This window comes from Octopus bimaculoides, chromosome 11, assembly GCF_001194135.2.
Source record: "Octopus bimaculoides isolate UCB-OBI-ISO-001 chromosome 11, ASM119413v2, whole genome shotgun sequence".
Lineage (NCBI taxonomy): Eukaryota > Metazoa > Mollusca > Cephalopoda > Octopoda > Octopodidae > Octopus > Octopus bimaculoides.
Genome location: NC_068991.1, coordinates 35,385,189 through 35,401,886, shown reverse-complemented (window position 1 = coordinate 35,401,886; position 16,698 = coordinate 35,385,189). Strand labels below are relative to the sequence as shown.

Here is a 16,698-nt window from a genome sequence, read left to right as displayed (position 1 = left end):
AAAGACTATTTGCCAACATAATGTGGCAGTCCTGGGTGGGATGAATGTTATTGTTGTTTAGCCGCTGTTCAAAAACATAAGAACACAGATATTGTGTTGTATAGCCAGCTGGAAACAATGTTTCCTGGGGCTAAACAACAGTAACATTCGTCCCATCTAAGACTGCCACATTATGTTGGCAAATAGTCTTTACTTTATATTTGTGTGTGTGTGTACATAAATGTCGAATGATGAAAATGAGTGCTCAACACCGCATATATATAATTTCTAAACTCCTTCATTAATTGACCCTCTGACACAAAAAAAAATTAACAATAATTGGCAAATAAGCTATTATTCCATTCATTTAATAATTTGAATTTGTAACTTTGGATGACTGCAAATCAAATGAAGTATCCTCATATAGGTACATCTACCCACACCCAGTATATTTCGATATACCTTAAGCCAGTACTTATTTGCATAGTTCTAAACAGCAGCTGAGTTTCTTGCATGTGAAAACTAGAAAACTATAATCAATGTAATTATCATCTTCATCATTTTAACACTTGTTTCTTCATTTTTCATTAATTGAATTTACACAATTCCCTCTAACTCCTGTCATATTCTGTTCAAACAACTTCTCTCTATGTTTCCCTCGGTTTGTAATAGCAACTCTTCAGCACCAGCTCATAGTATTTTTACACACAATATGCATCAGTAGTACATTCCTGACCCATTCCTCATATTGTCTGCAATTTCTAAAACAGTGGTTTTCTGCTAAATTGAAGACGAGACAATTTAGAACAAAAGATATACCTGGACTTTTTGTAATTCTTGCATCCTTTTTTCATGATCCTTTTTCACATTTTCCAATTTTTTCACTGCAATTTTTTCCTGAAGCAATAAATTAAAGTTTAATTCATGATTTGGTCAAGACATTACAAAATAAGAAAAGTGATATTATAATATGGTAGGAAAGCCAATTCAAAATCAATAAACTTTTTGACCTAATATTAACAATTAAAAAAATTAATAATTTTGGAAAATCATTTGTAAGATTCATGAAAAAATCCTCTACTTTGAAATATGAATTACCTGCTGTAATATCTTCATATCTAACTTTTGGGTTTCTAATTTAGAAAAAAATTCATCAACAGCCTATAAAAAAAGAAAAGAAACAAAACACTAGCTTAACAAAAATAAACAAAGAAATTATTTTGTAAGAGAAAAACAAAATATGAAAATTGCATGTTCGAATTTTTTTATATACATTAAATCTTTTACAGAGTTGATGTTAACCTTTATGTAAATTATATAAACCTTTTAGATAGATTATTTAAACATTTTGTTAGTCTTTTCCTTACCTGCATAAGTTATATTACTCTTGTGCAGCACAGCATCTTGTTGCAGTCCCTTGTCATCTTCACTGTGAAGTTCAGCATCCTGAGATTGCTTTCACCATTTCTGTCTATGTTCTCTTCTTCCACAGGTTCCTTCCACTCAGATCCTTTAGCACTTACTTGCCATTCTCTATATGCATCACATATCCATACCTGTGCAGTCTCTTCTCTTACACTCTACAGCCATTTCTCTCTATACCCAGTTTTTCTCTCAGATCATTTGTGCTCCAAAATTTATTTGCACTACCATTATACATCCAGCAGAACATGCTCACCTAATTTTTTCCAGCTCACTCACAGGCTCTGTATTCAATACCTGTGCAATGATACCACACAATATCACACAGCACACAAGCACCATACAGTCTGCTCTTCACACAAAGGGAAGTCCCTTTGTTGCCAACAGAGTTAACAGTTTTATAAAAGTTTTCCACATTGTTCTTACTCTGGCTACAGAAACTCACTTTCATTGTCAATTAGGTCACATAAATTAACAGAAGCAGTCAACTAATTCTGAAGAAACTTCCAGATATTTGAAGAAATTCATTTAATAATTGCCTTTCTGGTAACTATTTCAGTATATCTGCTACATATAAAGTCCTTCTCTGTCGGCCTGCCTATGATTCTATTATATCTTTTGTGTACCCATAGTTTACCATATGCAATTCCTGCGTAATCTGTTTCTGCATTTTCTACATAACCACTTCTCAAATTGCAGATGAGTCTTATACTCTTTTTATGCTCCACTGAATGTGCAACATCAGTGTGCATGAACAACAAAGCACAAATGAGTTGAGAGAAAAGTTGGGTATAAGAGGAATCAAATGCAGCATGTAAGAGAGAAGACTATGTTGGTTTGGACATGTGATGCATATGTATGAAAACAGCAGTATGAAGAAGTGCCAGTCACTGAAAGTGGATGGTACATGTGGAAAAGGGAGACCCAGAAAGACATGGGATGAAGTGGTGAGGGCCGATCTCAGGATGTTTGGGGCTCACAGGGAAAATGACAATAGACTGAGATGTCTGGTAATATGAAGTTCTAGCAAAGACTCATCTATGTCAGTGAAACTGGGTACTAGAAGCACTGTGATTTCTACCCACACGTAACAAAACTTTTCACACACCCTACCCCAACAAACTAAACTACATATCTTCTCCCAAACTGCATCTCTTCTCTTCCTCACATTTCCCTTCATACACTATAATTATCTCCCACTCCCCAATCCTGTCCTCACTGTATCATTGCTATCTCCACCCACTCTACATACTCAGGTTCTCACCAGTCACTGCATTGCCCACCCCCACTCCCTACTCACACTTTTTGATAATACTCTGCCACATATATTATGACCTCCATACCTTGAGTGTATGCCCTGACACTTGCCACCATCTACCACTCTCTTCTTTTACTCTATCATCCCATCTATGTTCTGATCCCCATTCGTTGTGGGTATGCCTTGACATTTTGCCACCATCTCTCTCCTGCTCTCACTCACACTCTTGTTGTCTTACACTCTCTCTCTTTCTCTTGTCCCTCCCTCTGGCTGGGTAACCATGCATCTCCTTTACAGCAGCACGCCTGTTTCTGTCCTCATTCTTGATCACGATCTCACATTCACTCTCTCTCTCTCTCTCTCTCTCTCTCTGACTAAGTAACCATGTACCTCCTCTACAGCAAGTCACCTGTTTCTGTTTTTCTGTCTCTCTCTGTCACAATCTAACACAAAATCACTGCTTCTAATGTCCCCTCCCCTCAAAAGTTCTTGTACCTCCTCTACATCTAGACACCTGTTTCTGTCTCCTTGTCTCCCTCTAACCTTTAATCTTCTGACACATCCTCCAATAGCCCCTCTCCTCTCAAAAATTCCTTGTCTTGCAAGTTACTTGGTAACCCTGTCAGTGGTGGTGCCACATAAAAAGCATCCAGTCCACACTGTAAAGTGTTTGGCATTTGGAAGGGCATTCAGTTGTAAAAAACATGCCAAAACTGACCTCACCTGTGCTGGTGCTTTGTAAAAAGTACAGACACAGAAGTCTGGTGCAGTCTTCTGCCTGGCCAGCTCCTGTCAAACCGTCCAACCCATGCCAGTAAGGAAGGTAGATATTATACGATGATGATTTTAAAAACTTATATTAAATAGGTTTACTTTGAGGTCTCTCAATTCCAGGTTTTGCTTTCATGGTTGTAATTTTTGTAATTCTTCAACAGATTTAGCTATGAGAACTGGCTCATTGACATACAGATGTTCCAACAGGTCTTAAATCTTTTATATAGTTATTACATATATTTTCCTGCATAAATTATATATCCAGCTTTGTAAAATATATTTTATAACCTTATCTTTATTAAGACATATAACTTTTATTTGCTTCATTTAAATGTACGTTAAATATAATTACATCAAAAAAGAAATTTAAAAACAATTGAATACATGTTATTTTTAATGCTAATATGTATAATATTTCAATACCTTATCAAAACTGTCCATTTCTAAAAAAGGCCGTTTTTCATACTGACAGAAAAGATATGGATGGAATTCATCATATCTGAAGAATACAAAAAATTTAAAACTGTTAGATAACCATATATTATTGTGAAACTAATGTAAAAATGGCAAACAAGACATAAAACCCTGAACAGCCCTCTTGAATATGACACAAATCTATCATGGGTAAAATTCCTGGAGCATCTGATACCAATGCTTTACAGTTAGTTAAATACAGACAGGAGAATTAAGAGAATTAAGAAAAAATACCCACAACTACCTTCATCCTTACTTTACTACTGTTTTCATCACCAGTATCATTTTCTTTACATTTTAAAACTTCTTTAATATTATTATCTTTATTACTGCTACTATTATTTTCCTGTGATATTGCTTCATTTAACAATCTCAACTACAGAGTATCAAACAGATGTTTAGGGTAGGTATTGTCATGTATTGATGGCATTTCCCATTATAATGTTGCTATAAAAAGGTGTAAAATTAATTTAAACTCACTATATAGAGACATAAATTTAAATAAAACTATGGCAGCAAAATTGACGGTAGAGCTAAACCACTACCTTGTCAATCTTGTGTCAACTAAAACCATTCATCATGAGCTCCCTAAAGCTGGATACCATGGGAGGGTTGCAATTTCTGAACTTCTGCTTTTTTCCTATCAACATTGATAAGTAAACAAAATTGTGTCTAGACTACCAGAAGTGGTCAATGGCTCATGAAACGATGTCATTTCTAATGAATCATCATTCAGCCTTTTCAATTCAGAATGAGTCTGGAAACAGCCCAAAGAAGCCTACAACCTTGACTGCTTGGTCCCCAATTGAAAGCATGAAGGTGGCTCTTTGATGATTTGTGCAGCAATACCATGAAATTCTCTTGGCCCTTTAGTTGTTCCACGTAGCAAAGTTAACACCAAGGATAATCTGAGTATTTTGGCTGATCATGTTCATTCTATGGTACAAACATTGTTCCCTGCATATAGCACAACCTTCCAGGATAATAATGTATCAATTCACATGGCAAATGTGATTCAAAATTGGTACAAAGAGCACAAAATTTAAGTAAACCACATAGATTGACCCCACCACCACCACCACAATCACTGGATATCAATATAATTGAATATTTATGGTGCATTTTCAAGCAGCAAGTGAGGAGCCACTTTGCTCCACCCTCACTGCTGAAATAGCTAAAGCAAGTTTTACTTGAAGAATGGCTCAAAATTCCCCAAACATCTGCTCAGAACCTGGACAAGTCAATTCCTCGACATGTCAAAAGTGTAATTGATGCCAAAGTTGGACCAACTCCATATTAAGTAATAATACTTCCATTTAAGAAGGTGTTTCCAATATTTTGTCTAACCATATTTCATGTGTGTGTGTGTGTGTGCGCGTGTGTGCGTGCGTGCATGCTTTTTTCACATTATGCAACAGTTGTAAATGAACAGCAATGTCATACAAGTGATGCCATTTGTTTCCAATCTTATTTTGAAACATGCCCAGCAAAGGAGGCATTTCTTGCTTGGTGAGAATTGGCAACAGAAAGGGCATCTGGTTGTAGAAAATTTGCCTCAAAGGATTGTCTGACTCATGCAAGCATGGAAAAATGGACATTAAAATGATAACAGTGATGATATGCCTACACATAAACTGAGAAAGATGCATAGATACAGGGTGTTCAAGTTAAATTTAACAGTTTGCATATCACATCCATAAATAAATGTATTTTTAAAAAATCAAAAAATATCAACTAGATTATGGCTGGGGGATAACAGTTTACTCAGAGTACCTACCACAGCCTCAAGACATCTCCAGAACCTGGCACACACATTCCTTACACCTTGATCTTGGCTACCAGGTTGGCCTTGGTGCTGCAGGCAGAGTAACTGGTATTTCTCAACCACACTCCATACACTGTAATCCATGAATTACAACTAAGAATTTGAGGTTGGTGAAGTTGTAAAAATTCTCCAACAACCATTTCTGACTTTTTCCAAAAGTACAGCAAGGAAGCATGATGTCACCCTCATTGGAGACACACCCAAAGACCATCACAGACTGGGGGAACTTGATTTTCATATATGGGACATCATGTGGATTATAGGCAAGCCACCTGTTGTTCTGGATGTTGTGCAACTAGTCCAGGAAGAAGTTCTTTTCTTCTGAGAAGAACCAGATCATCCTCAGCTCAATAGGAGGCCTCAGCTTGTTCAAGAGCTTCTTGGCCTTCACTGTCAGAATTTTTCCCTTACACCTCTTGTACAAGTAGTAATGAAGATCTTCATTCAGGTGGTGACTCCAACACTCATCTCTTTCACCAAAGCCCAGGTCCCCTTGCTCAGATCTTCCATCACTTTATCCAGAAGTAGTCACATGAATACTAGCGTGCAGGCACAGTCAGAATGTCTGTTGTGTTCCTTCCTGCTGGTTACAGCTTTGGAGTCTTCATTGTAGCTGTCCATGTGATGTCTTACAGCCTTTACAAATTTCACACACATTGAGCAGCTGTCATCATGTCAGTGTTTTGATACCCAGTGCAAATTATCATGATACTGGTAACTTTTTCTCAACTACAACTTCAATTTTCATGTTCTCAAATGCCATTGACTGTTCCCCTCAACAAAATTCTGCCCAACACATGCAAGTATGGAAAAGTGGATGATGATGAGATGATTTTATATATATATATATAAATTAAGTGGCTAGACGCAATTTAAAACCAAAACAGGAAATAATTCACCGTCACTAAAAGTAATCAAGGGTGCAAGGAGCACCAGTATTGCTAGAAATAAGAGTCGTTGAACAATGAGAATGACTGCATTGGTAGCTACAGATTCTTTAGCTATGTATCAAAGCTACCATTGGTTTCATGTTAACAAAAACCTCAATTTTTCAAACTAATCACATAGAAAAATTGCTGTTCATCTCCATTTTGGATTAAAGTCACATTAAGTCTTTCAGGAATGTTTGGTAAGCAAACACAAGAAATAAAGGGAAACGACTCTTGGAAAACAACTCTTGGACAATTATCCTCCTTAGATTTGACTTTTGGAGAAAATGAAGTGTCAATGTTTTAGCATATAAATACTTGTATTTTTATCTTAAACTTTTGCACATAAAAGCTTATATTAATTTGTATGTGCACCTGGCTGCCAAGAGTTTACTTTGAGTTTTGACGTCAAAATTTTGCAGCTTTTGTAATTTCATGTTATTAGTTCATGTGCATTTTGTGTACATATTTGTGGATTAGTGTACATATTTTTTTGTTTCAGTCTTTGTATTATGTGGTTTTCTGTGCATCCACATATATGTACACGCATACTTACACACAGAACACACACACACGTTACTGTAGATACACACACATGCTTGCACATATATACACAGACACACACACACGTGTATATACACATGTGTATATACATAAATGCCACAAAATTTCCATGTGTATATTTTGGACCTGTGCACATGATTTGTTTCATGTGTTCAATACATTTTTTTATATATACGCATAATTTGTGGGATTTTACATATCTTGCACATATGTTTTACATGTTTATTTCATGTGTATTACATATTCTTATGCTTATTTCAATGTCAAACTCGCAAGGTTTTGTGTTGCTGAATGATAAGTTTGTTTATATTATGTAATGTGCTAAGTATGTATAATGCTCCTACATTTGTGTATTGAGGGAGCTCAGCATGAGGGTATGTGTTTCCTATGTATGAAGTTTATATAATGCATATATTCATGTGTGTGTGTGTGTGTGTGTGCGTGCGCACACACACACACCTAGAATCATATACATAGGTGGCTGAATGGCAAAGTGACATTGACATCAAATATAGCTTAATCTAAGAAGAGATGATGTCTTATTTTTAAATATAGAAAGTGGTGGAAGTTCATACTTTTTCTAGGATATGAACAATGTTTATATTCTTGATTAAAGCCTTGAATTATCTAAAAACTCACCTTCAGTTCTAACACATACTCTTTCAAAACAATGTGAATACAATTCTGACAAACATTGATCCCCATCTTCATCATTTTAACATTCACTTTTCCATGCTTGCATGAATCACACAAAGCTTATTCAGGCAGATTTTCTACAACTGGATGCCCTTCCTGTCACCAATTTTCACCTGTTTCCAAGCAAAGTAATATTTGCTCAAGACTAAACATGTTTTCACAAAATATTGGAATTAATGATACTGCTTGTATGACAGTGGCACTCATTTACAAATATTATGCAATGTCAAAACAAAGAAGTAAAAAAAACATACACATATATACACATACACATTTACATACACACACATACATACATACATACACACTACATGCATATACACATACATACACACACACACACACACACATTGTCTTTTATTTGTTTGTCATTAGACTGTGGCCATGCTGGGGTACCACCTAGAAGAATTTCAGTCAACCTAATCAGCCCCAATACTTATTTCTTTTTATACCTGGTACTTATTCTATCAGTCACTTTTGCCAACCTACTAAGTTATGGGGACATAAACACACCAACAACAGTTGTCAAGTAGTGGTGGGAAGAGGCAGACACACACACACACACACACACACACACATATATATATATACAACATGATTTTTTTTTCAGCTTCCATCTACAAAATCCACTCATAAGGCTTGGTCAACCTGAGACTATAGTTGAAGACATTTGCCCAAGGTGTCACGCAGTGAGGCTGAACTTGAGATCATGTGATTGGGATGCAAACTTCTTACCACACAGCCACACCTGCACTTATTTTATATATATATATATCATATCATATCATATCATATCATATCATATCATATGTCATCATCATTTAATATCCATTTTCCATGCTGGCATGGGTTGGACAGTTTGACAAACGCTGGCAAGCCATAGGACTGTGCCAAGTTCTACTGTCTGCTTTGGCATGGTCTCTATGTATGGCTGGATGCCCTTCCCAATACCAACCACTTTACAGAGTGTAGTGGGTGCTTTTTACCAGCACCAGCAAGGTCACCAAGTAACCTGCAAGACAAAGATCCCTCAAGTAAGAGGAGGAGCAGTATTGAGTGAGGTTGCTTTGTACCAGGTGATGAGAGAGAGAGAGATGGTGGCAATATGTCAGGGAATACCCTCGTGGTATAAGGTGAATGTAAATGGAGTGGTAGAAAATTGCATGAGCAGAGTTTGTGAGAGTGCAAAGGGGAAGAGGGGAAGGAAAGAGGAATGCAAGTGAGTGGTGAAACACCAGTATATTGGGGAGCAACAGAATAGAAATGATACAGTTGGTGGGGGAGGACAGGAGAGTGAGATGACAGAGTGGCTTTGGGCTGAAGGAGTGGCAGGGCAAGACAAGCAAAGTGCATGACATAGACACAATAGGCTTCTTTCTGTTACCATCTGTCAAATCCACTCACAAGGACTATAGTAAAGTGTCATACAGTGAACAATACAGAGTATTCAGATACAATACCACAGGTTATTTATTCACAAAGGGTAACTTACATTAAAAGCTCTTTTGTCTCCTCTCCTTTAGTTGCAGGTCTCATGTCTCGCTTCTGTATTATATATCCCTGAAATAAGAAGTGACAGAGAGAAGTCACAATTAATGGAGATATCACACAAGTGACAGAGACTTGAAACACACAAGAGCTATAACACAAGCAAGAATTGATAAGATATAAACAATAAAGTTCAAATATATGTGACAAGTAACAAATGACAGATAAGCAGTGAAGGTAAAAAGAAATATTTCAAATGGAAATTTCATCTTGAATTACAATATCCAACAACTATTTAGGAAGAGAGTTTGTTTTTTGTTTGTTTGGTTTTTTTTTTCTTATTTGGAACAATTTTTTGTACAAAAAGCTATCTCCAAAATCTGTTTGGCTATAAATTTAAGAAACTCTATGTAAATCCCATAACTTATTCAATAACATAATATTGCCATAGAAGTCTCCAGGCTCATGAGAAGAGCTTTTCCAAGTCTTCAAAGTATTTAGGTGACCAAGATACAAGACTCCCTCCTGAACAAGGTACCAGACAACTGCAGAGTTAACTTCCCAACTACCACTGATACTCATTTTCAGCTGAGTGAACTGGAGCAATGTGAAATGAAGTGCCTTGCTCAAGGACACTGTTCACCATAAGTCTAAAAATCAAATCCACAACCCAACACCCTCACCACTAGCCCACACATCTTCACACAATCTCCATACTAACTTTAAAAATAAAATCAATAATTTCTCTGAATGATAGTTTAGATTCTACTATATATTCCACTGATTGAAAAAGGTACCACTTAACGACTTCATCATTATTGACCATATAAAATGAATCAAATAAAACCTGCATCATTCCAAGAGGATTTCAGCTAAGTAGTGTAAGCCTATAAAAAGCTCATCAATTATACAGTGCTGCAATGCTTAGAGCAAAGCTGTACAGTCCATAGTGCCTATATTGACACAAGTAGTCAGAGCCATCTGAAAGGGAAGTGCATTGGCCACAGATACAATACTCAGTCATTTGTGGTTTTCATTATATCACTAATATGATGATAATTAAGATATAAAGCTTATAAAAGTCAGATTGAAGAAAAATAAAATTTAAGGTCTGAAAGTTTGGTTAATGCAAACCTTAGTCTTCTGTGTTGAGAGATTTTGAAACAGTTCAGCAGCTTTTTCTAAAGCATTCATCAATTTGTCAAAATCTAAAAAGTAGGGGAAAAAAATCAACTCATATTAACAAGCAGTTACTTAATTGGAAGGGATGTATTGAAATAATATCATTATCGTAGTAACAATAATAATGATGATTTTTCACACTGAGAAGGCGGCAAACTGGTAGAAACGTTGAGTTCAAATTCTGCTGGGGTCGACTTTGCCTTTCATCCTTTCAGGGTTGATAAATTAAGTACCAATTGTGTACTGAAGTCAATCTAATTGACTGGGCCCCCCCCCTCTCCAAAAATTTCAGGCCTTGTGCCTAGAGTAGAAAAAATTTTTCACATTGAGACAAGTACTTTACTAGTACAATTTTATCAATTTTCAAAGGTTAGAAAGTAAAATATATACCCTAGCAGGAAGAGGACACAGTCCTTAAGAATTCAGCATCACACCCTCAGTTACAACATTAACAATAATAATGGTTTTTGATTTAAGCACAAAGGTAGCAATTTTGAGGAGAGAGGTTCAGTCAATACCATTGTTAGCAGTACTAGACTGCTACTTTATTTTATCAGCTCCCTTCCCCTAACCCAGTCCAAAAGGATAAAAAGTAAAGTTGACCTTGGCAGGATATGAACTCAGAATGGGAAGAGTCAAAACAAATACTGCAAAGCATTTCATCCGATGAAATTACAATGGCAGTTTATAATGAGAAGAAAGGGAATAGAGGAGGAAAGATGGGATAAAAAGTGGACATCATCATCATCATCATCATTCACACAGTGTACAAAATATTTGAACATAAAAATGGTTTCTAATTTAGGCACAAGGCCAGCAACTTTGCAGGAAAAGGATTACTCATTACCATCAAACCCCAGTTTTTGACTGATATTTATATCAACCTTAAATGAATGAAAGGCAAAGTTGACTTTGGTAAGATTTGAAATCAAAACATAAGGAGTCAGAACAAATACTGCAATGCTCTAACAATTCTGGTAATTCATTGCTCTAAAACTATTTCTGATTTTGTCACAAAGTCAGCTATTTTGAGGAGATGGGGTTAGTCAATGCATCAACCCTAGTAATTAATCAATACTTTATTTTATCAATCCTGGAGGGATGAAGGACAAAGCTGACCTCAGAGAGATTTGAACTCAGAACTGGAACAAATATCATAAAGTACTTTTTCCAATGCCATAACAATTCTACCAATTCTTGGTATTTGTCACCAGGGTGACATATGGGGAAGAAAATTACAAAGACTAATATTATAAAGTTTACATAGAAAATTGAATGAGGTAAAAAAAAACAGGAAATATACAAGTTTAATGAAAAATGATGATGATACACTTAGTGACTCAGACAAAAAAGATTCGTGGAAGTGCCACTATTAAAGGTTACCAAATGTGGAAAATGAATAGGAGAAGGAGAGTCTTTCAAATATCAAACCAATTGAGGGACCAGCCATCAGAGTTGATAGCAGCATAATAGATAAGACAATTAAGGATATGAAGTCAGGGAAAGCTCCTGGGCCATCAGGAATCACTGCTGAGATGATTAAAATATCCGATGGTGTAGGATACAGCCTAGTCACCCATATAGTTAATCAGGTTATTCAGGGAGGCACTATCCCCAATGACTGGTGTAGTAGTATTATAGTTAGCTGCTACAAGGGTAAAAGTGATACCTTAGATAGAAACAACTACAGAAGTAAGAGACTGTTAGACCAGATCATGAAAGTTACTAAGAAGGTTATAGCTCAATTGATTAGGAAATAGAATTAAACTAGATGAGATGCAGTTTGGTTTTTGACCTGGGAGAAGTACCACAGATGCTATCTTGTTAGTGAGACAACTGCAGGAAAAGTATTTGGCCAAAAGTAAGCCATTGTACTTAGCTTTCATCAATCTGAAGAAAACTTTCAACAGAATCACCCACTCAGTTATCTGGTGGTCTCTAAGTAGAGGAGTGGCTTGTTAGAGCTATACAAGCCATGTACAGTAGAGTTGTCAGTAAGGTGAGAGTCAGCCACAAATACAGTGATGAATTTACCATACAAGTAGGAGTTCAATAAGGTTCAGTTCTCAGCCCACTCATTCATTATAGTTTTCCAAGCCATAACAGAGGAATTCAAAACTGGATGCTTGTGGAAACAACTTTATGTTGATGACCTTGCTCTTATTGCAGAATCAGTAACAGAATTGGAGAAGAAATTCCAGGTATAGAAGCAAAACCTGGAAATCAAACGGCCTTAAAGTTGATCTAGCAAAGACCAAAGTTGTTGTTAGCAAGAAAGAAGATAAGACTCTCTTCCCGTCAGGTAAATGGCCCTGCTCAATATGTAGGAAAGGAGTTGGAATTCCATTCACTGCATCCAGTGTAAGCTATGGACACATAAGAGATGCAGTGGAATCACAAGTAGATTAACAGATAAAGTTGTCTTTGTATGTGGAAGATGTGCAGGAACAATAAGCACGAAGAGCACACTTAGACTCTCTCAAATGTCCAGGAGGTACTCTTGTAGATAGTTTCAGTTACATAGGTGACCAAATTAGCAATGGTAGAGGATGCTCTGAAAGTATTCTTTCTAGAATAAGAATAGGATGGAGGAAGTTCAGAGAGCTATTATCTCTGTTGGCAACAAAAGGACTCTCTCTCTCAGAGTGAAAGGTAGATTGTATGATGCTTGTTTGTGAACAGCTATCCTCCATGATAGTGAGACATGGGCTCTGAATGTGGAAGACACGTGTAGACTGGAGAGAAATGAAGGCAGTATGCACCACTGGATGTGCAACATCAGTGCGTGCGTATGTACAACAAAGTGCAAATGTATTGAGAGAAATGTTGGGCATAAGAGGAATCAAATGCAGCATGCAAGAGAGAAGACTCCATTGGTTTGGATGCATATGAATGATGAATGTTGATGCTCATGGCTGAATACTAAAAGAGTGCAGGTAGATGGCTTTGTCACTCTGCTTGCATCTTGAATAGACTGTCAAATGGCACTTTTGTGTCTGTGCAGTTGGTCTTGAACCAGTAACAACCCTCAGGAACACTTTCAGGCCAAGGACTTCAGGAAGTTATACATAGTAGTCCTCAGCCTGACAGTGCTTTGGGACAGATTAGCCAGTTCATTTTCATTGACATCCAGAGTCTTCCTGACAATGGCATCATTCTTCTTCCTCTGTTACTATTTCATAAATTGCTGGGATAGAACTCCAATCAATCTTATTTTCAACTAGTTAAGAGTGTTGAGTGCATGATGATACTCCAGACAGCCAGAAGGTACTGGCAGTAGCTGGACCTTCCACAAGAAGCCAGCTGAAGAGCTGAGACTCCAGTCTGATCGGATAATAATTGGAGTAAGGCATGACAGTTAGGTAGGAAGAATGATGCCATTGTCAAGAAGACGCTGGGTGTCAATGAAAATGAGCTGGCTAATCTGTCCCAAAGCACTGTCAGGCTGAGGACTACTATGTATAACTTCCTGAAGTCCTTGGCCTGAAAGTGTTCCTGAGGGTTGTTACTGGTTCAAGACCAACTGCAGACACAAAAGTGCCATTTGACAGTCTAGCATGGGTTGGACTGGCTATATCTGACCCAAATATTCTAACAGTTTTATGTTCAAACTGGCCAGATTAGGCATCTCATACTTCCCCTACAATGTAATTCTAAAAATATACAACATCATTGAAATCTCTAAGCCACAAAATAATGCATGATTAATTCAAAATAATGTGCAAATATGCATTACATTTGACAAATAATCAGAATGCTAAAGGGTTAATGACATGAAATAAAAGTTACTTCATTCATTTTTTTTTATTTTAACTGCTGTACTTTAAGAAATTACAAATAGTAACACAATGTGATGTAGCATGAGCAAACACACTAAAACACAAAAGCAGATCATAGTGACTGGCTGATTGCTTGCTTTTGTGCATGTAACAAGATGGTTCTTTATAAGGAAGTTTATATTTAAGCAGAAAGTTCTAGGGCTGGTCATGCAATGAGAATGGGAGATTTTAGTAATTTCTGATTGTTAAATTGCTGCAAAATTAAACAAGGCAACAAGCTGGCAGAATCGTTAGCATGAAGGGGAAAATGTGTAATGGCATTTCATCCATCTTTATGTTCTAAGTTCAAATTCTGCTGGGGGTCGATTTTGCCTTTCATTCCTTTCAGAGTCAATAAAATAAGTACCAGTTGAGCACTGGGATCGATGTAACTGACTTAGCTCCTCCCCCAAAATTGTTGGCCTTGTGCCAAAATTTGAAACTAAAATTAAACTCCAGTATAACAAGGTTTTGTCCACAGAGGTAGCACAAAACAAGACATTGGTGTGGTTACACACATACACATAACTATATATAAACTGATAAACCCACCTGTATCTATGTGGAAGCCATCATTAATTTTGACACCATCACTAAATCCTGCACTTAGAAGACAATGCTCTATAAGAGCAGGGCCAAAATCTGTTAAGAAAAAAGAAACACACATAAATAAAAAATACTTATTTAAGCTTGAAAATATTAATGATTTCTTATGACTAAACATTAGCTCAATTTTCTATGACAACACATACATTTGTGTTTGGACTGTTTTGTAACTCATTATAAATACCTTGCACTATGGTCCTTTTAAGGTAAAATTAAATTTAATTATATGCTAGCATAGATGAGTTGACTTTAGCCAATTTGAACATTTGTATATCATTGAAGAATTCATTTTACTGTAGAATGTTCCTTTTACTATTATCTATTCAATCATAGCAAAGAGTGAATCTTTACTTAATCATTTAATGATAAACCAATACATGTGACTTTTATCATGAGCACAACCCAGTAGTTACAGTAGAAATGATTCAGCAAACAATGATGTCTTGGAGATTTTTTTTTTAAGTTCATAAGGTAAGGGGTGCTTGTAATCCTTGAAGGTCTTCTCAGACTCAGATATGTGAGACTGATGTCATAATGTCCAGCTTGAACACCTGCAAGGAAAACAGTACAAAACCAGAGATCTGGTCCAAACACTCACAACAGAGTGAGGTCTACTAAAGGTACCTAAAGACAAAGTGATGGTGCTAAATCATGTCTTGATATTAAATGTGTGAGGCCTACAAATTATGTAGGTAGTAATCTTGCACCCTTAACTTCACAACCATTCTTTATTCACATCATGTGCCATGAGTGTAATTCAGACAAAATATTATAAGAGTTGATACAAAGGAAAGATACAGGTATTGTTAATATTTCAAATGGAACACTATCTAGTACTGATCAGGTCAGGAACCACCACAGACTGCTGAAAAGGCATTCTATCATGCAGAAATTTAGGAAACAATGTTAGAACAAAAAATTTTACAACAACATTTGTCCCAATACTGAAGTAAAAAATAAAAATAATTACCAGTTGCAGGAAGTAGTGTCCGTTTGAGTAGGTTTCCATTTTTGGATTCCTTAAGAATGGAGTAAATTCTGAAATATTAATAATATGTTGCTATATTCTGAGTTTCCCGTGTGAGGTATATTATGCAAATCATCATCATTTAACGTCCGCTTTCCGTGCTAGCATGGATTGGACGATTTGACTGAGGACTGGCAAACCAGATGGCTGCACCAGGCTCACCAATCCTCAGTCAAATCGTCCAACCCATGCTAGCATGGAAAGCAGATGTTAAACGATGATGATGATGATGATCAATAAATATTACTGTTGATTACTGAGTGATCTATCTTTTATTTCTATACTCTAAGTTCATATAAATGATATATTAGCAAATATAACAACATCAATGCTTACCCCTGCTGGCGACAAAGGGACTCTCACTCAGAGTAAAAGGCAGACTGTATGACGCATGCGTACGAACAGCCATGCTACATGGCAGTGAAACATGGGCTGTAACTGCTGAGGACATACGTAAGCTCGCAAGGAATGAAGCCAGTATGCTCCGTTGGATGTGTAATGTCAATGTGAATACCCCTCAGAGTGTAAGTATCTTGAGAGAAAAGCTGAACATTAGAAGCATCAGTTGTGGTGTGCAAGAGAGATGATTGCGCTGGTATGGACATTTGGTGAGAATGGATGAGGATAGCTGCGTGAAAAAGTGCCACACCCTAACA

General features: G+C 36.6%; 1 protein-coding gene across 1 annotated transcript in view; it reads right to left on the bottom strand.

Annotated features, from left to right (window-relative positions):
• The window catches only part of LOC106876981 (ribosome quality control complex subunit NEMF), a 119,600-nt gene that overhangs the window by 81,853 nt on the left and 21,049 nt on the right, over positions 1–16,698 (bottom strand). Inside the window, exons 6-12 of the mRNA XM_052971973.1 lie at positions 15,986–16,053; positions 14,962–15,051; positions 10,544–10,617; positions 9,414–9,481; positions 3,857–3,932; positions 1,078–1,140; positions 799–876 (exon numbers count right to left, since the gene is read on the bottom strand). Coding sequence (XP_052827933.1) covers positions 799–876; positions 1,078–1,140; positions 3,857–3,932; positions 9,414–9,481; positions 10,544–10,617; positions 14,962–15,051; positions 15,986–16,053 — 517 coding nt within the window. The remainder of the gene's footprint in view (positions 1–798; positions 877–1,077; positions 1,141–3,856; positions 3,933–9,413; positions 9,482–10,543; positions 10,618–14,961; positions 15,052–15,985; positions 16,054–16,698) is intronic.